The sequence below is a fragment of the Topomyia yanbarensis genome, chromosome 3 (assembly GCF_030247195.1).
Source record: "Topomyia yanbarensis strain Yona2022 chromosome 3, ASM3024719v1, whole genome shotgun sequence".
Lineage (NCBI taxonomy): Eukaryota > Metazoa > Arthropoda > Insecta > Diptera > Culicidae > Topomyia > Topomyia yanbarensis.
In genome coordinates, this window is record NC_080672.1 from 162,791,136 (window position 1) to 162,815,159 (window position 24,024).

General features: G+C 38.7%; 2 protein-coding genes across 2 annotated transcripts; one reads left to right on the top strand and one right to left on the bottom strand.

Annotated features, from left to right (window-relative positions):
* Positions 1-163: 163 nt before the first annotated feature.
* LOC131691147 (uncharacterized) lies at positions 164-3,226 on the top strand. The gene is made up of 2 exons (XM_058977348.1): positions 164-562; positions 2,424-3,226. Exons 1-2 carry the CDS (start codon positions 287-289, stop codon positions 3,030-3,032), a joined length of 885 nt encoding a protein of 294 aa, XP_058833331.1. The 5' UTR covers positions 164-286; the 3' UTR covers positions 3,033-3,226.
* LOC131687355 (zinc finger protein Xfin-like) lies at positions 3,216-23,199 on the bottom strand. The gene is made up of 6 exons (XM_058971435.1): positions 22,526-23,199; positions 22,199-22,443; positions 14,568-14,854; positions 13,644-14,063; positions 4,170-4,505; positions 3,216-4,119 (listed from the first exon to the last, which is right to left on the bottom strand). Exons 1-6 carry the CDS (start codon positions 23,132-23,134, stop codon positions 3,314-3,316), a joined length of 2,703 nt encoding a protein of 900 aa, XP_058827418.1. The 5' UTR covers positions 23,135-23,199; the 3' UTR covers positions 3,216-3,313.
* Positions 23,200-24,024: the final 825 nt, after the last annotated feature.

Sequence of the window (24,024 nt, forward strand, 5' to 3'; positions counted from 1 at the left end):
AAAGCGGGCGAAACTTTGTTTTTGAGTGTTATGTCTGTTAGTCTGTGTGTTTATGTTTACTTCAAGGGCCCCGACCGCCATTCTTAATTTTGCAAGTATAATACTAATACACTCAAAAGTGTCAAATGTTCCCACCTTTCTCTCCATCTTGCACTACACCGGTGTCAATCAATCGAAAATCCCATGAGTTCAATTTGGTTCAATACATGGAAGACAGTTTTGATCTCAATTAGTAATTTATTTAGTATGTTTTTTTTTCTGTTTAGTATAAATTTTGCATGAAAATATGAAAAATACTGAGGTGCCAACTGTAGATATAACACTAAATTTAGATGTGAACACATATGAAACATGCTCACGAATGGTTCAAACAGTAATCGAGGTTTTGCTATTTCAACGTAACCAAATTCCGTTCTGCTTCCAAGTGTTTCGAATGATAGTGAAGAAAATCTCAAATGGCTCAGAAGACAACGGCGAACCTTCAGAATGGAACAACTACCAACTAAATAAACAGCGTGAAACTGCATCGAAGTCTTTGGAAACCGTAAATCAACTATTTGAGGTAATTGAGCTATAAAACATCAGGAAACAAGATGTAAATGGTCCGAATCGCGGATTTTTCGAAAAATGGGCGATTTTTTTTGGAAATGGTTCTAAATGGCCTAATTTACAACAAATAACGAAAAACATCGGGAGGAAAGCTTTTAAATCGTTTAAACTGAAAAAATAAGTCCTTTCTAACGGGGGTATTGCGCATAGGAAAGTGCCGTCTAGGGCGAAAGTATTGTGATGCAGTCAAGTCCAAGCATTCGAAAAGGCGCAATGCCGCTGGCAATCCGCCAGGTGAGGTGGTCTTGATCTCGCTGTCGAAAATGTAAACAAACCTATGATCCACTCGTATGCTCGGTATACTCAAACACAGGGGCTACTCTTAGCATGAGAAAAAGGCGATATGCGTAGCCACATTAGGCATTACCAATGTTTGTACTTTCGACGGCGAGAAAAAGACCACCTCGTCCAGCAGATCCTCAGCGGCTTTGCATTGCTGCAGATCCCTCGGCTATGCGACCAATCAGCATCACATTACATTCGCTCTAACGTCACTTTCTCATGCGCAATACAACCGTTAGTAAAGGGTCGTCAAATGGTAGGATAACAAAATTCTCACAAGTTTTCTATCTCATGCCTCCACGCAAGTCTAAGTCTATTGGTGACATTTGGTCCTTAGACCGGCGACGACTGGGTGCTATCAGCCTTCTGCCGATAGTAGCAGAATGAGAGGGTGCGAACAGATCTAGTCGAGAAAACATTGCCGTAAAAATGAATAGTTGATCGAAAATTAGCCCCAACTAATCTGACTAGTATCGATGATCATGGGTCAATACGTATTGAAAATTCGCCGCGTCTGTTTTTATGAACCTAATTTCAAGCTCCGTTATTGCTAACAAGCCCGTGCATCAGGTTAACAATCCTTTATATTTCCCTACAGTATTCGTTATTATCGCTCGTATACTTGTATTCCACAAACAATCCGATATGGAAAATAAGAAATACTTTCCATGATTTATAACATCTCGCGCTATCGTTGCCTGTATAATGTGTTATCACTCGGTAGTTTTCAAGTCAATAAATATATCGTAGAGAAGAAGTAACAAATTCCGTCTAAATACTGTTTCAATAAATCGTGATCCGGCCCATTACGCAGATAAGATTTGCTTACCTAGGCAATACTCCCACGGTCGGCTGTGTGGAGTTCAAATTTCTTTTGTTTAGGGAACATAGGATATTTTCGGTAGCCCAGAGTTTAAAAAGAACCATAAACTAAACATGATTTTTTTCTTTTTCTAGTCATCGTACACTCGAAGACTAACTAAACAACTACCTAATAAAATATGCTTTATAGGTCGCATCGCTTGTTTGGAGCGAATCCTAGACCTGATACCCTTCCAAACCGCCAACTCCGCGACACATATGGAAGAGTCTGATGAATCGTCGTCCTTCCGTTAAGTAGGTGGAGCATCAACACTTCCTGTCTACCTTATCCTTTATCCTTCCCCGTGAACGATGAAGATGGGGGCGGCCGGCAATGATGGCTATCATGCTGTTGATGTTTTAATGTGGGTCGGACTGGTATGAATTCCTACTTACCATTTCCTAAGCAACTCTTATTAGATAATCAGCAGTCAAACATGATGAAGTCAGTGTGCAATCCGCCAAAATCATCGTCACAACGCAACGCAAGGCAATACGACCGTTAGTAAAGTCAATAAGAACAATTTTTTTTCAGTTTAAACTACTTTAAAACTTTCCCCAGTTTTTCTTTCATTGTTTGTTATAACCATTTAAAAAAAACATTTCGAAAAAGTCGCAATTCGGAACATTTACCCAAGATGTGACTTTAATAAGCCTTTACATTATTTAAGGAACTTTCAACTGCGATTCAACAAAGCAGACAAAAATTTCAATTTTTGGTTCTGTTCGGGTCTACTGTATACACAGCAAAAGAAGCCTTTGTGATAAACGTTCCAGGCATCAACCGAAACCATTATCCGCAGTATCATCGTAATGCTCTGGAGGGTTCACTGAACCAGCTTAAAATGAAATTGACTTTAGCGGATAATATTCACTGTAAGCCGAAAGTAACTAGACCAACCAATATGTTCCTATTGATTAGTGCCAAAACTTCGGAATCGACCCAAGATACTATGAAAGATAATGAACTCAATTTGGATAACGGACAGTTGATTGAGGGATACACACTACCATCAAAATGCCATAAATATGTGATCAATCTAGCGAATGCAAACGGTACGCAACTTCATTGCTGCAAAGAAATGGAGGTATTCAGAGATTTAACATTGAATCTTGAAATTGACGACGCATGTGTTGAGTCGTTGCGAGAAGCACGAATAAGTGAGAGTAGCGAGAAGTCGGAAAACTACACCAGGGCAATGTGGTACCAAATTGGAAATGGATTTAAAGGGTATAAAAATGTGTCAGTAAAAGGAAAATCTGTTTGGAACTACGGATAATGTAAAACAATATAACCCAGATTTGTAAAATTCCTGCTAGAAAATAAATCAATCGGACATTTGAAAATCAGTTACTTGTGCTTTGTCCAGACAGACACATGCAGAATCCTATCGCAGTGAATCAGAACCTATTCAATGGCAATAAATAAAATAATTGCTGTCATCGAAAATAATTGTACTATGTACACAAATAACACTGGTTATTCTTAAAAATCGCATACCTTGTGATTCAAACAATGCTCTAGATTATTGAATAAATGGTCATCACACTCACCCTCCTATTATATTGGATAAGCTATTCGATTCCTTCTATTGCCTAGCTTGGACTTAATCTCTTCTTTCTGGTGCAGTTGTTGATGCCGTATTAGATTTCGATTTCTCTTGAATCCAGTTCCGCATTGTTGGCAAACAAAGGGACGGTCGGGCAGATGAACTCGTTTATGGTCGTTCAAAATTGTGTTCGACGGAAATTTTCTGTCGCAAATTTCACAAGTGTACCTTCTTTCCAAATGCCGCATTGTCAAATGCTGGCGAAGCTCGTTCTGGCTGAAATAGGTTTTACCGCAATGGGAGCATTCAAACGTTTTTCCTAGATGTCTGCCTTGATGAATTCGAAGCGAACTTCGATCGGTGAAGGTACGAGGACAGTGAGCACACTGATAATCTTTAATGTTTAAATGAATCCGCAGATGTTTCTTCAGAGTGTTTCTGCCTCTATATACATTTTTACAGTATATACACGTCATCAAAGGAATTTTACGGCCACCTCTTTCTACAAAACCGCAGGGTTCAGTTTCGATTGCTGCATCCATAAGATGTTGCTGTTCGACTGATAAATGGTAAGAGGTAACCTCGCTTGGTTCTTCCGTATCTTCTGTGACATCGTCCTGTGATTCATCGGGATCCTGGATTTGCTCGTCAATAATCGAAAACTGTTCTTCTTCCAAATGTTCAATATTTATTTCTTCTGAAGAGAAAACGGATTCGATTTGGTAGTCAAAATTATCGATCTTCGAAATGTCTTCTCTTGATAATCCTTGTATGTCTGTATATTTTCGTAATATCGTTTCTTCCTTGTGCTTATCGGCTAAAAGTATATTGTTTATAATGGAAGTTGAGAGATAAAGCAGTACTTACGGTCAGTTCTTGTTTCTTCCATGGACAGACATTTCGCTGATTCCAGCTGTTCATACGATTTGATGCAAGCAGTTTCAAAATCAACAAACTGTTCGATACAGCGAATGCAGTTTTCGCAGATTTTGTTAGGATAACCATCATCTTCATCTACTTTTGTTAGCAGAACATCTAGGCATTTTTTAAGCCGCGGGTTAAGTTCGGATTCATTTGAAAAGATTAAAACGCACTCCTCTTCTGTTAGACAAAAGCGACAAAGAAAATCAAATCGTTCTAGTATTCGCAGTTGCTCCATTTTTTGAGTATATATTATATATGAGCTCTTGTCGACCGCCTGTTAAAAACTGCTTTTGCCTACAAGATGGGCGATCCGCTCCTGAGCTGTTCCAAAGAATCGATTCACAAAAGTGAGCTGATGAGCTACAGTTCTTTTCAAAAGAACCACAGCTCATCAGCTCACCAAAATAAATCTAGAGAAAATTTTCAATAGGACGTAAGTAACATTAAGAGCCTCTCTTTGTTTACTTTCTCTTTCGTTTATTACGACGTCATTACAACACTTTGCACTAATTTTCCAGTACATATCGAAAGCCGACGGTTTTTACTAGAATATTACGCAAAGAGTAGAGTAGAAAATGTTGAAATGGCTGAGCAATGAACAGATGAGAAAGACCCCAAAGAGAATCTCTCATTGTTACATACGTCCTATTGAAAATTTTCTCTAGAAATACGAAAATTGAAACAAACAGTCAGGGGCATCCCTGACGATATTTTGAAAAATCTGTGTGCCCATTTAAAAATCTGTGTCCCGGAAAACGTACAAATCTCGACAAACATATCTCGACAAACATATGATTACGGCCTAAAAACCAACTGTCAAAATCCACTTTGAATGGAAATTCCGGACAAACCGTTACAAGTCGAACACAGTTCACAACAGTTTATGAAAGAGGAAACTTTTCTCTTTCGTTTACTACAACCATTTGTGATTGGCGTGTAACGGTTTGTCCGGAATTTCCATTCAAAGCGGATTTTGACTTTTAGGCCGTAATCATATGTTTGTCGAGATATGATTACGGCTTAAAAGCCAACTGTCAAAATTCTCTTTGAAAAGAAATTCCGGACAAACCGTTACTGGCTAAACACAGTTCATAGCAGTTAATGAAAGAGAAAACTTTTCCCTTTTGTTTACTACCACAGATAAATCTGTGCACCTGGCATCCCTGCAAACAGTGTACGCAATTACTGTCAATGTTAATAAGAAAACGAGATATGGCATTTCCTCTTCACATTGCCGACTTTTTGCTTTGTTCCTCACACGATTGGGCGATCCACTCATGAGCTGAGCCATTCCAATCTTTTTGCCCCCCATACAAACATCCAAAGCAAGCCATGGGCTTCGAACTTATACTCCGTACCCTTCCAGATTTGCAAAGAGAATTTTTTAAAAGAACCACAGCTTACCAAAATAAATATGAAAATAGGGATCTTTAGGGGTGTGCGGGTTAAGGCATATTCTGATGCAGATTAGTACCGTGAGTTAATATTTCAATTTTTCAATTTTTTTGGCCCGAAACTGTTGAAAAAAATATTTTTTAGTTTGTTTCCTTTTAGGACAATAACACATCCAAACCCATGAGACTTGCACGACTCTATAGGTTGCCTTATCAGATCTACCATAGTTTGCAGATTAAACTTGGGATGGCAGGCTGCTAGCGGATTTACAAAGTACCAGATCATGCTGTGTGGGGTGCTGTCCCGGTTAACAATGAGGCGAACGAAATATTAGCAGATACGTCATTTAGTAGGACAACTGTCAGTTTGCTGGTTGAATTTGATTTGGTTTTTTTAAATTTAAAAATCATAAAAGAATAATCAGAGGTGGGAAAATACCGGTTGAGTACCGGTACGGTAAACCAAATTTTCACAAGTGTTTATGTATCCTTTACATTGCGTTCGGCCTCATCGCTGGTTGTGTTTATACGAGACACGAAAACCAAACCGAGTTTCGTTTACACAGCACCGCGGTTTGGTTTTGATTTTCGTTTACCGGTGCACGAGTATGGGAAGGAAACACGAGAATAACAAAACCAAACTTCGGTTGTGTTGCGGTTGTGTATTCGGGTTGATGTTTATCGGCTGTGCTAGTGCTGCTAGTATTTTTATTAAGAATTCTAAACAAATTTCTTTATAATATAAGGTATCTTTTCGGTAATTGAAAAAATGTCTTCAGACATATTTCTGTTCAAATAAATTATGTTCGTGGTCATGAATGGCGTTCCTTAACTCAATATTGCAACATTTTCATAATGATTTATCATCAGGAAGTTTTCAATATGGGTATGTTTGGTATGAAACTGCCCAAAAATTGAAAGTAAAAGTAAATTTAACAGCCTCCGCTATTTTTATACCTATGATAGCAGATCAAAATTTAAGATGACGGTATATTCAAGATATTCTGAAGAGATCTGAAATGGCGAGCTATATTCAATACTACTGGCATTTAATAACGGTTTAATGGTAAAAAATATCATGAAACAAGGGTATTTTTGATATCGAAAAGTTGTGTAGAGATTAAAAATTGTTATTCGTCGTCATTTTGCATCCCAATATGGTGTTATTTTGACGAAAGTTTAGCATTTAAAAGCATGCATATTTAAATAGGCATATATTTCCAAGGAAACGAAACTTGAATTGCGTCGTAAATTAGAAATTCAAAATGGCGGCCTATTCATGATGATTTAACAACTAGCATGGTTATATTGTGGACCAATATCCACATTAATTATTGAAGGTCGTTTTACATGTTTTGTTGTAATGAGTCAGACAACTTCGGAATTGGACACAATGTGATCAAATTTTTTTTATTCAAATTATTGCGCAACATTTTTTAAAAATTTAATTATTCTGCAGTAGATTTACATACACACATCGACTGGTATCGCCGGAAATATTTATTCCTTAAAGAAACTTACTTTTTAATGGCGGTCTATAAAATGAAAGTGTTTTTGCTATTCGTTAGTTGGTTGCTGTTCTCAATGAATTAAGTTTTTTTGTAATTGAATAATTTAGTGGTAGTTTTCTCTAAACTCGAATGTACGCGACCAAACCTTGTAGATGTTTCAAAACGATGTACAGTAACAGCAAAAATAACTGAAATTCGTATTACCAGCACTCAGTAAATAAGAACCTAATCGTGAGTTTCCCCCCACTTGCGTCTGAGTTGCTTACCATATGTAAATAACACACATATACACGCAATTGCCTCTGTGCAAGGATAGATGTATCAATACGATGCGCTGTAGCAGTAATAATAAGGATATATGTATACAAAATGCGAGTGTGTGCTCGAGATTATTCGAGAATCGCTTAACCAGCGCAACCAGACGTGGATTAGATCTCATTGATACGATTATTGGCGATATAAATACAGGCCACTTTGAATGAATTGAGTGTTAATGTCATGTCATGTTTAATTGATTTAATTAATTTTATTGATTTTATTAATTTAATTGATTTTATTGTTTTTGTTATTTTATTGACATCGCTGATTTCATTGTTTTCTTTAATTTCAATTTAAACAATTGTTGAACTTTTAACAACTGCTCAGAACCAGCCATTTCTATATTACCCCATTGACTCTCAACAACTAATTGAACTCAATACAGTCTATTCGGCAGCACTGCAGACGAGTTTACTGCTTCTTCTTTCAACCGAAGCACCGTGTACAGAAAAAAACAGGCCCGGTTTTCTAAAGCCAAACCGAAACCGCTGCTGAGAATACATCAACACAAGTTGAAATTCGTACACACATGTAAACGGTGCTGAGTGGCTCGGTTTGGTTTTGTAAACTGAGAGTCGGTGGAGATTTTTCTTTCGTTTACCGTGTGAACGAAATCCAAACCGAATACGATGTGCATCACTCGTTTACACGTGTTGAGATTTTGAGAACAATACCAGTGTATGTACGTGCCGGTTGGTTTTCTTACCCACCTCTAAGAATAATTAAGGCTTAAGAATGATATGAGTGTACTCGTAAGGACACCCGCTACCAATACATATGAAAAACTGGCACAATTTTTCCAAATTAAAGATCCCTATTGAAACAAACGGTCAGGGATGCCAAGTGATGTTTTGAAAAATCTGTGTGTGGCCCATTTAAAAATCTGTGTCACGGAAAACGTACAAATTTGGCTGAAAACTAGATTTGGTTCTTTGCCGAGTCAAAAATTAAGCGCAAAATAAAAAATTGAGAAATCTGTGCATTCTAGAAAAAAGCTGTGGAAATATGTGCGCTAAAACAGAAAACTGTGGAAATCTGTGCAGCTTTTGCAATCTGTGCAGCATATTGAAAATCTGTGAAACACAGATAAATCTGTGCACCTGGCATCCCTGCAAACAGTGTACGCAATTACTGTCAATGTTAATAAGAAAACGAGATATGGCATTTCCTCTTCACATTGCCGACTTTTTGCTTTGTTCCTCACACGATAGGGCGATCCACTCATGAGCTGAGCCATTCCAATCTTTTTGCCCCCCATACAAACATCCAAAGCAAGCCATGGGCTTCGGACTTATACTCCGTACCTAAGGGCAGATCACTTGTGATGCATTCCTAAAAATTAGCGAAAATAAATGCATTTATTTCCATCAAAACAGAAATTCATCATGCATTTTGCGTTGCGTGCAATGTCTTTTGAGTTGCGTGTAAGGCGTCAAAACCCTACGAAAAAACTTGCCCTACATTCCACAAAACGTCGAATAAAGTGGATCAGCGTAGGACGTTTTTTGAACAAACTTTTCTGCGAGGGAGTGCAAAGTTGATGCAAAAATGGAAATTAAATGCATTTTTTTCTAATTTGATGAAAATTTTTCATACATTCCTAGAGTGATCTGCCCCTAGCTCCGTACCCTTCCAGATTTGCTCTCTTTTTTATCGTTTCGTTCTATCTACCATTCTTTTCGCTCCCACCCGTTCACCGTTGTGAGAAGAACGACATATTTAAAAGCAGCTCTTGACTGTTCCATAAAGAGCTGTGTGTCTTCGGTCCGTAAAAGAGCGGACGGAAAAGACTCGATGCAGGAATGAGAGCTGATCGGGTCATCGGTTAAGAAAGAGCGAGAAGAACATGGAAATGGAACCGATGCATGGTTATAGCACAGATAACAGACGTTTAGGCTCGATTTGAATCGTGTGTAAATACCCGCTACTGAGATTCCGAATAAATCAGACGTCTGAAACACGTTTGGCAAACGTTTGTAGATGGCGCAGTGATCGATACAATGCAGTTAGAGTGCAGCTGTCAAACACGTATAGCAAACAGTTGCGCAGATGGCAATAGTGAAACATTTCCAACGGATAACGGATTTCCAACGTTTATCAATTTGAGAGTTTACACAGGTTTTTGAAAAAAAATTGTTCTAGCCTAAATGTCTGTTATCTGTGGTTATAGCTTTGCTAAAACAAAATGAGCTGAAGAGCTGTTCAGAAGAATCGGTTCACTTCAATGAACTGAACGGTTCGGAGCCGCTCACTAAAAAGAGCTGGTTTGCACATCTCACTTTTTGACAGTCCGTTGGGCTGCAATTTTAGACTCTTCGCTAGTCTGTGTATCCGGGATACACAGACTATCGAAGAGTCTAAAATTGCAGCCCAACGGACTGTCAAGAAGTGCCAAAATTCTACTCGCAAAAATAAAATAACTTACTGAATAAATTCTTTTTACTTAAATTTAAGTACTTTTGAGTTGTGCGTCGCTTTCGCACTTATAGTCAGGGTGGCCAGATAGAATTCCTTAATATCGGTAGGGTCACTAAAAGTTTATCGGTAGTTATCGGTAGGCCGGGGTGTTGTCCCAAAAACGTAGTATTGACATAGAATTGTAAAATACTGACAGCACAGATCTCAGACCAAATCCAACCCAAAAAATGGATGTTGAGTAGGATGTGTCCAAAATCAATAAAAATCGGTAGTTTTCGGTAGGAATAACAAAATATCGGTAGTTTTGCCTTGGTCGTCTCTGAATCGGTAGGGAAGACCAAAATCGGTAGGACTACCGATAAATCGGTAGGTCTGGCCAAAGAGAATAGGGAAAGAGACGAATAGTGTGAAGCCAAAAATACCTTATTGAGCAGACCAATCGTACAATGTAAATAAACATTACTCATGCCTGAGTTGGAGGAGATAAGTATTGTACATCTATTATAAAAGAAATTTCAATTTTCGTCAGAATTTGGTTCAATCGTGATTGTGAGGTGCATTCTAGAGTATAGGTAAAAACAAGCTTTAGAATTATTTCATCTCTTTGTTTCGAAATGCGCATCGTTTGATAAACAAATCCAACGATCGACATACGGTTTGTTTTCGAAATATAATAGGAGTCATTTAAAGTGCTGCCTGTGGAAGCGGTTGCCAAAATTCTAGTATTGAAATCATCATAAAGGGAGTGTTGCTGTTTTGACTGATTTTCACTCTTCGTCTCTTTCCCTATTCTCTTTGGGTCTGGCCACCCTGCTTATAGTGTTGTCAAAAACAAAACGAGAGATTCGACTCAGTCGAGGTCTTCCGTGCAGTAAGGTACTTTTGAGTTGTTTGGGGTATACTCAAAATTGGGTAAATTCAACTTAAATTTAAGTAAATTAAACTCAAGGTTGAGTTATGATTTTTGCCGCAGTTAAATGGAAACTACCTTCAACACGGTTTACCTAATTTTACCTTCCTGCACGATACCACGAGATTGAGTCAAAAGTACTGAATTTTAGGTAGTTTTTCGGTAGCGTGTAGAGCCATACCACCCAGTCAAAAAGGGCAAGTTGCTGGCTAAAGGGAGACTATTTGCCAACTCGGATGCGCTAATTGCCCTTCAATTTGCCAGCAATTTGCTGGCAATTAGGGGGCTATTTCAAATGCAACATTTGGGCGATTTGCAGCCGTCATTTTTTTGCCGCCCAACCCGCCCTTAAATCGCCCCCAAATCGCCCACGGAACGCGCCATTTAATCGCCCTTAATTGCCCAATATGAAAATTAAAAATAATGCTTCTTTTCGGATTTATTATCTACTCACATATACTTACCAATATACTAGGTAATCACCACCAAATTATAGGAAGAATCAATGGTGAAATTGGTATGGCATTTCAAAACTTATCACAATCTGACGTTCATTAGGACTTTAGCTCAGAGATCTCGTTCTACTATACATACACACTATTCCACAATTTTCCACATTCGTTGGCTAAATGAAGTGCACTAGACAAACAAAGTACAAGTGAAAACACACCAATTGCTCAAAAAACAATTTTAAGCTTAAACACGCAGAAGAATATGTCATAGTTAAAATGAAAAACCAAAACTTTATATCAAAATGCAATAGAAATATTGATACTACCTACAAAATTATTTGAAACAAATATATGTCATGTTTGGAAAGGAAAAGAAAAAAGTTTATTTTTAATTGTACGAACTTTATTGAATTTTTTTATATATTGCTAGTCATAAAAAATAAAGCGATTTATATCAATTACAACACTTTTTCGGTACGATTGTTTAAATTTTTAAAATAACAAGTTTTATGTCGATTCAAAACAATGCTTCATTACATTGTTACTTTCCATTTGACACTGCAAGGTTGCTTCCGGCGGAGAATGTTTTATCGACGCGCATGAAATGGAGCCGATTTCTGCAGTAGAATCAAAGTTTATCGTACTTAATTATTTCGGAAATTTCGGTAAGTAAGTATTTTAATAATGCATGCGTTATATTTCTTCTACCACTGAATCAACGCTAAAGTTTATTGAGTGGCGGGCAAAGGAAAAACTATTTTCGATTCCGTTTCTTATAAAACGAACAAAATTTGTTTTATTTACACTGTTGAGCGGAGAAAAAACAGTTTGGTCAGAATAAAACAATATCTAGATATTGAACCTGATATTTTTTATAATTTTACAGGAACTGAACACTATGCAAATTGCTGAATCGATGTAAAATATAGAGATATGCAGGACATCCATTTCTCATAAGGATTGGATCAAACAACACGACTTACGGAACACACCTTCGGAATTTCAAGTACGGGCTTTAGAACCTGCAACATCGATCGTTTAAATAAAATCATTGTATAATAACAAAGAAATGAACATCAAATAAAATACCTACCAATAATTAAAAAAAAATCGTATTTATTGTTTGGAATAGTTTTGACAAGCCATTTCAATAATCCAAACTGTGCTTTCAAATATTTAGCCTATTATTGATGTTATCTGTATTGTTTTTTAATTCTAAGTAATTAACTTGATTAAAACTAGCAAATTTACTTTGATCTAAACACGAAATCTGTGTTGAATTAACTTTTTTTAGTTAGATGCCTGGTCTTGTCAAAAATGCCAACAATATTAATTGGTTTTGTTACTAACAAAAATAATTGTTGTTTCAACAAGAAATCTGCATAAGCCATAGAACAAACAAAAAACTATTTATTTTTAATACAAATTTTCTTTAAATTCACAGCATTTTTTCTGCGTGTATGCTTGCAGTACTCGAGAGTTCACTTTTATCTCGTAAGGGCGTTACGCTGCTTGCCGAATCTTGCTTCCTTTCGTCAATTATCACATCCCGAACGGTAGCGATTTGTTTCAATTCTGGGTTCCAGATGCGATAGCCTCCTGTACCATACCCAACAAAAATACCCTTCCACATTTTCTTGTCGAGCTTCTTACGTTTTTCCTTTGGGATATGGCAGTATGCAGGGAACCCAAACACTCGCAGCTTTGTTAAATCTGGCTTCTGTCCTTCCCAAATCTCAGATGGTGTTATTCCCTTTTCAATGCTACTAGTGGGACTTCGGTTGACAAGATAAGCCGCTGTCTGCACTGCCTCACCCTAAAACTGTTTACTGATCCCTGAATCGAACAACATAGAACGAGCCTTTTCGACCAGGGTGCGATTCATTCGTTCGCTGACTCCGTTCTGTTCCGGACAGTAGGGAACTGTGAACTTCATCTTAATTCCCTTTCTTCGGCAGAAAGACTGCATATCGCTGCTTGTATACTCCCCCCGTTATCTGATCTGAGTCAAGAAATGCTTACACCGAATTTTGCTGTTGTTTTTGCTTCGTAGTCTTCAAAACAATGCAACGCTTCATCCTTTGAGCGGATCAGATACACTATGGTAAATCTCGACCAGTCATCAATGAAGGTTATAAAATATATATCACCATCCTATCCGGACGGTGTTATAGGTCCACAGATATCAGAATGCACGAGATCTAAAACTCTACTGGAACGTCGACCCTCTTGGAGCACAAAAGGAGTTCGCGTTAGTTTGGCAGCTACACATGTCTCACAAATAATTTCAATTTTCTCATTACAGTTCTGAGCTATACCTGTCACCACTTCATTTTTAAATAAATTCGAAAGATTATTCCCACCAAGGTGGCATAAACGACGATGCCATATCTCTGTTGACTTATCTATCTTACCTGTAAAGTGCATGGATCCCAACATACCTTCACGAGTGTAGAAATTCAATTCGTAGAGTTTCTCTCGACGTTGTCCGGTCGAATCTCTCAGAATCTCAACCCGCCCATTCTCGAACGTGACCTTCATGCCGGCTGATTCCACTTTTCTGATGGAGAATAAGTTGCACCGCGCATCAGGGATGTAGATAGCTCCAAATATAGTTGCCTCTATGGTCGTACCATCGTCGATTACGGATAATATTGGAATATCACCCACCTGATCCACAGTCACCCATTCGCCGTTTTTAGCTACTGCTATTTGCATAGGTTGTGCCAACCGAGTCAAATTTTTGAAAAGCTCCTTGTTATTGCAAATGTGCTCGGTTGCTCCAGAATCGATATACCAACGCATGTGACTCGACGCATCAGGTACCGATACTCCTTTTGAAAGAAATGCGATACCATCCTTTTCTCGTTTCGCGACATGTACAGATGATTTTTGAGTTCTTTCAGCTCTATTCCTCTCGGGGCAATCCATTATTTTATGCCCCTCCTTTTGACACCCAAAGCATTTGAAGACCCTTTTATTTTGCTTCAGTTTTCTCCCGGTTCCATAAAACGCTGCGGCTTCGTTTTTCACTTCCGTTGCTTCGCATTCTGTGCCTCTTCGTTTAATTTCCTCATCTAGAAGTCGACATTTGACGAAATCGATTGTTAACTGTTCCTCTGGCTGCGATTCGATTGAAGTTACAACAGCATCGTACTCAGATCCTAACGAAAGAAGCAACCAGCATACTACATCAATATCGTCCATCTTTCAACCAGCGTTACGATAGAGTCGAATCAATCGATCGAATTTTATAAAGTGCACTCGCAGTGTCCCGTTCGTATATTTAAGCTCATGCAGCTGTCTGTTTAAATGTAGCCGCTTTGCTACACTCCTACGTTCGAAAATTTTTACTAATGAATCCCACATCTGCTTGGGTGTTGACTTTCCATGCAATGGCTCCAACTGGTCGTCATGTATTCGGCAGACAATCATCGATTTGCACTGACGATCCTTTCGCTGCCATTTTGCCAACGCTTTTTCCATTCGCTGCTTAATTACCTCAGCATCCGCTTCTTCGATCTTGAATTCCTGTACGTCATCAATTTCCGTCTCAATGCACTCCACCAAGTCAAACTGTTCCAACAAGGTCAGCATTTGGAACTTCCGTGCTACAAAATTCGTTCTATCGAATAGTGCAAATCTGAGTTGATCTTCTTTCACAACGTCTTCCATTTTAGCGCGAAATGCAAATCAATTGTTGTACGAAAAACGAGCTGGGCCCATAACCTAATGGGACAATCGAAATAAATTAACCAAATCGAGAGATTCCGATTTACACGTGTTTATTTAATTGAAAAATATAACAAGTTTTATGGTTTGACATTTCAGAGTTTAAAGGTATTCAGTAAGAAATGGATGATAGAAATTACTTATTAACACTTTTTTCATAAAGATAGGTGCTTCCCTTGCAGTGTTAGAAGCTGCTCAATTTTTACCTTCTAATGCTCAATACAATTGTTCTAGAATATTTACAATAGTCCAATTGTGTGGAAAACGTAGCCAAAGACAGTCTAAATTGATAAGCTTTATCAGTTTTCAAAAATATTGCAACATAACGAAGGTATATGAAAAATTCATTTTTCTTCATCAATATAAACTGTCCCTGGCAGCACGGCTACATCGGAATCCAATCAGACTAATTGCAATAACTTCAGTTCTAAATCTGATCCTTGCGACTGTTAATGCTAAAATGAAAGGCAATAGTTACATTTATTAGCCTTACTTATTTTTGTGAAGAAATCTTGCCTCAAACAAAAGTTATAGCTGTTTAAAAACGTTGTTGGTCACAAACAACATGGGCATGAATGGGTTAATAAATTCTGCAATGAATGTATAAAGGTGATTTTTTTTTCCAAAATATGACCATAACTGCTTAGATTTGTAGTATTAGGTCACTAACAGCCATTCAAAGTCTCTTTGGCCACATTGGCCACCATCATCGGTTCTGGAAGCCCCGGCGGAAGTATCTAAATTTAGAATAACAGTCACATCGGTTTCTCGAGGATGGCTAGACCGATTCAACTTAGTCTCAAATGAAAGGTGTTGCGCCCCCGTAAATGGCTATTTAATGTCATACCGATCCGACTTCCGGTTCCTGTTTTACCTCGATTCTCTATACTTTTACACCATTTGGATGAACTTCGAGTGGGGAACATGAAATAAAGTTACGGCGGGTAGCTTATAACAAAGTTCCAGTAGCCTACCGCTCGCCGGCATCTATTTTAATCTGGCTATTCGCCGTTTTGTTTACTGGGTATGAGCTCCAAGAGTTCATTCCAATTTGTCAAAAACATTGTTTTGACGTAGATGAACCCCAAAACAGTGTTGCAGAATATACCGATTCATCGATATCTAAACCGATTTTTAATTTCAATACCAATAAAGTTACTAAAATACCGATTAATTTTTTCTTACCAAAAAATAACGATTTTCATATAATACGATCAATTAATATTACGTATGGCCCTTTTTAGAAAATGTCTTCACATTTCCACATCAAATCATCCGGAAATTGATTCAGCAATCTGCCAGGTTACTATTAAAATTTCAAATGAAGCTCAACAACCGATTCTGAAATCGATTGAGCTCGGTAGGTTTGATTACATAACATTAGAATGATCTATTATTTAGAACCAATAATTTGCAGGTAACTTTTGGTTAGCATACATCTTCACACCGATAAATACCTATTTTTTATTTAGAACTATACCGATATTAGATTTGTTCCAGTACCCGTAGAAAGTGGAAGTACTCCGGAGCAAACAGAGAGAAAATCGTTCCTATGTTCTCTTCTCTTTTTTCTTCTTCCGTTAGCAAGCTGGAGTAAAAAGCAAGTATTTTCTGCTTCTGTTTGCTCCGGAGCAACTTCTGTGTACTATAGAACAAACTTATTATACAAAACCATCTGACAACGCTGCTCTAAAGTGAAAAGTGCTCTTCAAACATCGATGACATCTTTTTTTTTTTTTTCCTGTTTTCTCTACCTATCTGTTATGTTTTTCATCCTGCCAAGAAATCCAAAGACGGCGCCGATGGTTGGGTGGTAAGCGTGACCGCCACCCACCCTAGTTGGTCTGGGTTCAATCCCAGTCGAGGTCGTTGAGATTTTTCAGAGGTGAGAAAAATCTGAGGTCACGCCTTCCTTCGGAAGGGAAGTAAAGCCGTTGGTCCCCGGTCCATGAGTTGATGGGTCGATATCCAATCCAGATAGTGGAGTGTCACCTCTCTGGCGTCGGTGTTTGGCCTCGTAGCGGAAATAGGCCGACGGAAAATAAACAGAATTGGAAGAAGAAGAAGAAGAAGAAATCCAAAATCATACATTTTACAAATGATAATCGTGTATGCCCAAAAGGTATTTGTGCGGATCTGCGAATCCGGTTTTTGTGGAATAATTCAACCAAGGGTTATGATGTAGCAGCGGTGGAGAGTAAGTCCAATCATACGGCTTCATCCCACCCCAGCAGCAGATGAGCGCTGGCGAATGTTCTCAGCCACCTGGAGAAGGAGGTTCAGCGCGGAAGAAATGTTACTAGACATCGCCGATCTAGTGTCTGGACTTTTTTGATAATTTCATAGAGATTGGGTGTGCAGATGGGCAGTTGGAGTTCTGGGAGGAAACGACTGGTAACTTTAAGGTAAATTGTATGGAGTCACTTGTTTTTTATTACAACTATTGACGGACGTTTCATTGCCCCTCTCGCAGGTTGATGGGATTGACGGTATTGTAAACATCATCAAGCCACAATAGATTCAATAGTTATCTAAATATAAGGACCTTCGCTCTTTTTAGTTTTTATTTGCACCAAGTTCTACTACTATTACAGGTTAATTAGTTCTCATGTTAATAATCCACCAAACATTATGACTACTGAGGATTTGATTTATATAAGAAGCCCGCTTCAAGATGTTGATTACAATACGCCTCGATAGTGGTGTATCGAGGAGGCCGGGAGGGCTGATATGAGCCTTTTATCTGTTCTATACCTTTCCTCTATTTACCAGCTCATAACCAACAATCAACCAGTAACAAATAGATAATTGAGAAAGGATGTGCTATGTGTGGTGATTGGCTATTCAAGTATTAGTAGTGTTTGAAGTACTAATGTATGTCTCATGTGATCATCATAACTTCAGCTGTATCTTGTACCTATCTAATCTATTACGTCTCTCATATATTGTCTTTTATTTCTTCTTTTCGAGTCCTATAATGCCATTCTACACCCGCCTTCAGCTGGGTCAACAAAGATGGTGATAGTGAACGTCTTAACACTCACACATTCTCAAACGCGGTCTCAGCGGGAACCTACAAAAATGCCATCGTGCACGCGATTACGACTCGGTCACGTCCGAAAGTCTATCCTTGATCCTAGAAGCCTAGGTCCATGCCTTCAGCTGGACCAATTAAGAAAATACGCCCATACCTATTAGACAACACGTCTCATGGCGACATGACCGGGAACCCTATCGATATAAACGATCCCACTCTCTGCCAGAATTCTAACCGCGCACCGAAAATTTAATATCAGACTCACGATTCGCCCTACTATTCAAGAACACACGGTACAAAATCACGTCAGCGCACAAACCTTAGAGCCCCTCGCGATTTTCCAAGCAACCTACGAACTCGCAAACATGATTACACCCCGGTGATAAGGTGAAAATCTCAGCACTCATAAACTTACCAACACGATCTCAAGCGTTAACCTACAAACTCCCGCGCTCCGCCATCATGAATCGGGATCGTCCGGAAGTCTCTATCCTCGGTACAAACAATCTAGGTCCTTGTTAATTAATAAAAAAAAAATAATAAAATTGAAAAATAACTCCCATATCCACTAGACAAAACGTTCCATGGCGACATGCCCGGAAACTCTAGTGATATGGGGTAACTCTCTCCCTGTCAGAATGTGATCCGTACACCGAAAGCTAAAGATCAGAATGACGGTCCGCGAATATATGAATGGTCGCAGGGTTTCAAAATCGAATTTATACACGCGAAGTCACATACACGCGAGCACACGCGACAAACACGTCAACATACGAACGCTTTAGCCCTTCGCGATCATCTACGCACACCTATGCCCGCGATTGCGTAAACTTGATAACACTCCGGCAATTGTGTGAACGTTTTAGTACTTGCGAAGTTACAAACGCGGTCTCAAACGCGAACCCGCAAACGCGCGCTATCATGAATCGGTCACGTCCGGAAATCTTTAGCCTTCATTCTAGCAATTTAGGTCCATACATTCAGTTGGACCAATCCAAAAAAAATAAAGCTCATATCCACTAGGCTACGCGTTCTACGGCGACATGAATGGGAATTCTAATGATATGTAAGAACCCACTTTCTTCTGGAATCTGAACCGTACACAAAAAATTAAGTATCAGATTCACGGTCCGCGCGCGATCATTCTAGAACACACGCGAATACGCGAAAGGCACACGGTTATGAAATAGAATTTATACACGCGAAGTTCATACACGTTAGCACACGCGACATACAAACGACATACAAACGAGCACGTTAACGTACACATGTTCGAGCCCTTCGCGATGATACACGCGATCGCGTGTCCCTACGCCCGCACGTGCCTGAACCGTACAATGAATATCACATTCAGAATCACGGCCCACTACAATTGGCCTATTGCAGTGTTTTATTGGGCGACATTGCCTGTCTCGTCTGCAAATTGTAGTATGTGATTCTGACGGGGAGCCCTTCCGAGAACCTAGCTCTACAGCTCCAGTAGGATAACTCTCGAAAAAAAAAAACTATTGACGGACGTTTCATTGCAGGGTATATATGAAGCCGAAAACATCCACAACAATGGGGTAACTAACATAAAGCTCGCCGGTGACAAAGTGATAGTCGCACGGTTGAGTGGACGAATCGATTCTCTGAGACTAGAAACGTACACGCAAGGTTGTCGTTGGGGTTTACGTCTGCATATGGGCGAAGTAAGTCCTATGTTTCAAACAATTTTTTAAGCTCACGTAGGGCGCAGAACAGACAGATTTTATTTGTTATTTTGAAATACTGCATATTCTAAGTCATTTAATTTTCAGTCTGCAATAAGCATGTCATCAAGTGCCTTAATTCTTATTCTTTTTTAGCCCACGTACGCACCGGTTCGGCAGGAAGCATTAGTTTATTTCAGCAATCCGTCCACAGCGTCGCCAGCTCAACATAACGCATCCGAGGAGGAGCTTTGATGTATTCTGGAGTTTCACCAGCAGGGTTACCGGTGACATGTTTGGCGGGCGGTACAGTCATGACTGGCAGCCAGGGCCACACTGTTAAAGTGTTCCGACTCGATAGCCACCTATTGCAGTTCACCCTAAACGGCCATTGCGGTCCTATCACATGTATTTTCATAGACCAGTGGCAGGCCGAGATGGGCGCATCTGGTCGCCAGGATGGTGTGCTATGTGTGTGGGGCTTGAACTAGAACAGCTCCTACAAGACAATGGTTACGAGAGTGTTCAGCAGGCCGTTGGTAAGGGAGTGGATAATTTTTATAGTGTCGATTGTTGCTAACAGGGCCATTTAATGGCGCCGCAATTAAATATTGAAAGTTACTAAATACATTTTGATAATAAACAAGATTTCTATTTACATTGCTTTCCCTCTCCTAGGTTGACGGGTTTGACGGTATTGCAAACATCTTCAAGCATATTTGAGCAGACACCTGCTTTAGGATGGTTGCATTGCGCCTCGATAGTGGTGCATCGAGGAGACCGAGAGGGCTTATGGACCTTTTTTATGTTTTGTGTTTTTTCATACTCTGCACCAGTCCAAACTAACAGTCAACTAAGAGCCTGTGCACACTGGCGTGATCGATTGGCGGGTCGCCGTGGATTAACTTTTTCTGTGGGCTGTGTTTGCAGACATTGTTCAACAGCTTAACGGCAGTCTTTGTGAGCACGGCTCGCAGTGGAAGTCATTGTGTGTCGATTTATCGGTCGACCTCGGCAACGTGCACAGGCGCATTAAAAAAAAATAACAGTAGAACCCTATTAGTTGTGTTGTGTTGTAATAATTGTGGTACTAGTGTACAGTTGTGTGCTAGCCGTGTGTCTATCTGTGTATGTGGGCGTCTGAGTATTTGTGACATGTGGACCAGGGAATGGATGCAGAACTGACTTAAACGATGGAATAGTGGGTGATCCTTCTTGGGATTCGTTGGTAACTTTTTACTGGTGTTCAATTCGTGCATTCGATTCGATTCATTCGGATTGGATAAATGAAGGTACGATTGATTTACCGATGCACGTCAATGATCCGTTCCCGTCCAGCATAGCATGAGAAACTTCTAACGGAGTTAATTGTCGTTAATGGTAGATATATATATATATATATATATATATATATATATATATATATATATATATATATATATATATATATATATATATATATATATATATATATATATATATATATATATATATATATATATATATATATATATATATATATATATATATATATATATATATATATATATATATATATATATATATATATATATATATATATATATATATATATATATATATATATATATATATATATATATATATATATATATATATATATATATATATATATATATATATATATATATATATATATATATATATATATATATATATATATATATATATATATATATATATATATATATATATATATATATATATATATATATATATATATATATATATATATATATATATATATATATATATATATATATATATATATATATATATATATATATCATTTTCTGGCATTTGGACGATTCCAAGTAGTTTTATTGCATGGTACATGTGTTGTTCAATTAATATTCAATAACAGTACTAACTCTACTCTTTATTTTATTTTATTTATTTTCGATCTCATGCGTCATATTCCTCTGATGACTTCTCCGAGATAATTTAACATAAAAGGGCAACATTGCTGTCAACAATGACTATTTGCTGCCATCAGACGTCGCCAGGTTTTAGAAAAATTGAGATGTACTTTCATACTCAATTGAATCAAATAAGTAGGAATGAACAACAAACTGTAAGTAGCATATTACACATGTCTTATTTTAACATCATGCATATTTGTATTAACATATTATTTACAGGTAACACACATATCTCAACATGCAACACTTCCCATACACACGTAAACATTCACACACGCAAATATACAAATGCTCGACAGGTGACTGGGCCAAGTGCATTCACTCGTAGGATCTATCATTTCGATGATCGCCTCGATTCTACGAAACCAGTGCACAATTAAGCTGACATAAGCTAGTCCCGTCTGGTGAATGCATGTAACCTGGAAGCCCCAGACACGACAGGACGAGACGGACAGATGACGGACTGGACTCGACGGGGCCTAGTTCAGAGTTTTAGGCATTCTTCAATGCACGGCTAGCGACCTCAAAAAAACAAGATTTCTATTTACATTGCTTTCAATGTTAGAACTTGCTTTTCCTCTTCTATTTTCCCATTACCGCCTCCAGTGACCGCGTGGATGCTTTCGGTCACGGTAGAATCATTAATTTTTCCTTTTCGCCTGCTACCATTCCTTGACCTTTCATGCAGCTTCTTGTGTCCCAAGACTACGTTCAACGAATCTTTTTCCACACTATTCACAGCCGTGGGGTCGTTCGCCAACATGCCTGCGATTATGCTGGGTGAAATGTGCTCCTGCCCGCAAAGGTCACATTTGTACGGGCGTTCGTTTGTATGGATTTGCATGTGCCGAGTCATGTGAGAATATTTTTTAAACCCGCCACCAGACTTCACATCTGAATTCTCGATCTTTGCTGTGGATAAGTTTGTGCTGCGTAAGTTCTTTAGATTCAAGAAACTTTCTACCACAGATGTCGCAACTAAATATTTGATCCGCAAGATTCATATCGATGTGAACACGCTGGTGACGTTTCAAACTGCTGCTTTCTACGTAGCCTTTGCCGCAGATATCACACTTATACGGACGCTCGCCAGTATGCATGCGCACGTGGCGAGTGAGTTCATCACTAGTTATGAATTCTTTGCCACAAATATCGCACTTGTGCGATCTCTCACCTGCATGGATAAGTCTGTGTCGCGTGAGACTACTGTTTTCGGTAGACTTCCTACTGCAGATATCGCAAATGTAAGCCTGATCTTTATGGGTAAGCCGGTGCTGATCCAATTGCTCAGAAGTGAAAAATTCTCTGCCACATATCCGACAACGGTGCCGTCGTTCGCCGGTGTGTATCCGTTTGTGCCGGCTTAGATTTATACCCTTGGTATATGTTTTACCGCAAATATCACAGGAGTACGGTCGCGTGCCGGCATGTACGCGCTTGTGAACTGCCAGCTTTCTCTTCTTGGGGAATGATTGGTCACACATTCCGCACTCATAGGTTTTATCGATGGTTGTTTGCAGTACGGTGGCATGTGTGAAATTGTCACCTGGACTTGTTGACATTAAAAAAAAGCATTCTTATATATTAAAATCTCCGAAAAACGGGTTATGATCTCAAAAAAACTAACTTATTTTTGAAGCATATGAGTTCAATGAAGCGGAATAAGCATATCATAACAACTTACCGTTCACCTATCTCCACCTTACCGTCCTATCACATGTATTTTCATAGACCTGTGGCAGGCCGAGATGGGCGCATCTAGTTGCCATTGCCAGGATGGTGTGCTATGTGTGTGGGACACATTTAGGTTCACTAATCGTATGGGACGACAGTACTGGAGATGTAGCTCGGGAAGTCAGGCTTGACTGTTCCAATTCACAACTAAGTCCGAAGATTGTGCTACCTGCCAGTGGTTCGGTAATTTGTGACTACGGAAATCAAATGTGAATCGTTCGTAATATCCATTACATGATCAAATGCGCTGATGGGTTAGGCTTTGAATTCGGCTATATTCCATCGTCATTGAAGCTAAATCATAGAAACATGTTAATTTGACAGACTGCAAGTGTTATTAGTAGCACAAACAGCTAGCAGCCCAGCTAGTATTGTTTTTTCTGCTTGCAACCAACCTGGTTATATTGATGTCAATGCTAAATTCGCTGTTACAGCTGTATGATCGCTATACTGTCCCATTTGTTATGGGATTCGCTATTAACATGGGACAGTTATGCTTAGAGCACCAGATTCTAAAAGCGACCAATTTTGGCCAATCACTGGAGACAAAATCACGCGTAACAATTAATAATAAATTAAATTATTGCTGAGTAATTTTTGTTGTACATGAATAAAACATATCTATTTTCTCGTTACCTAT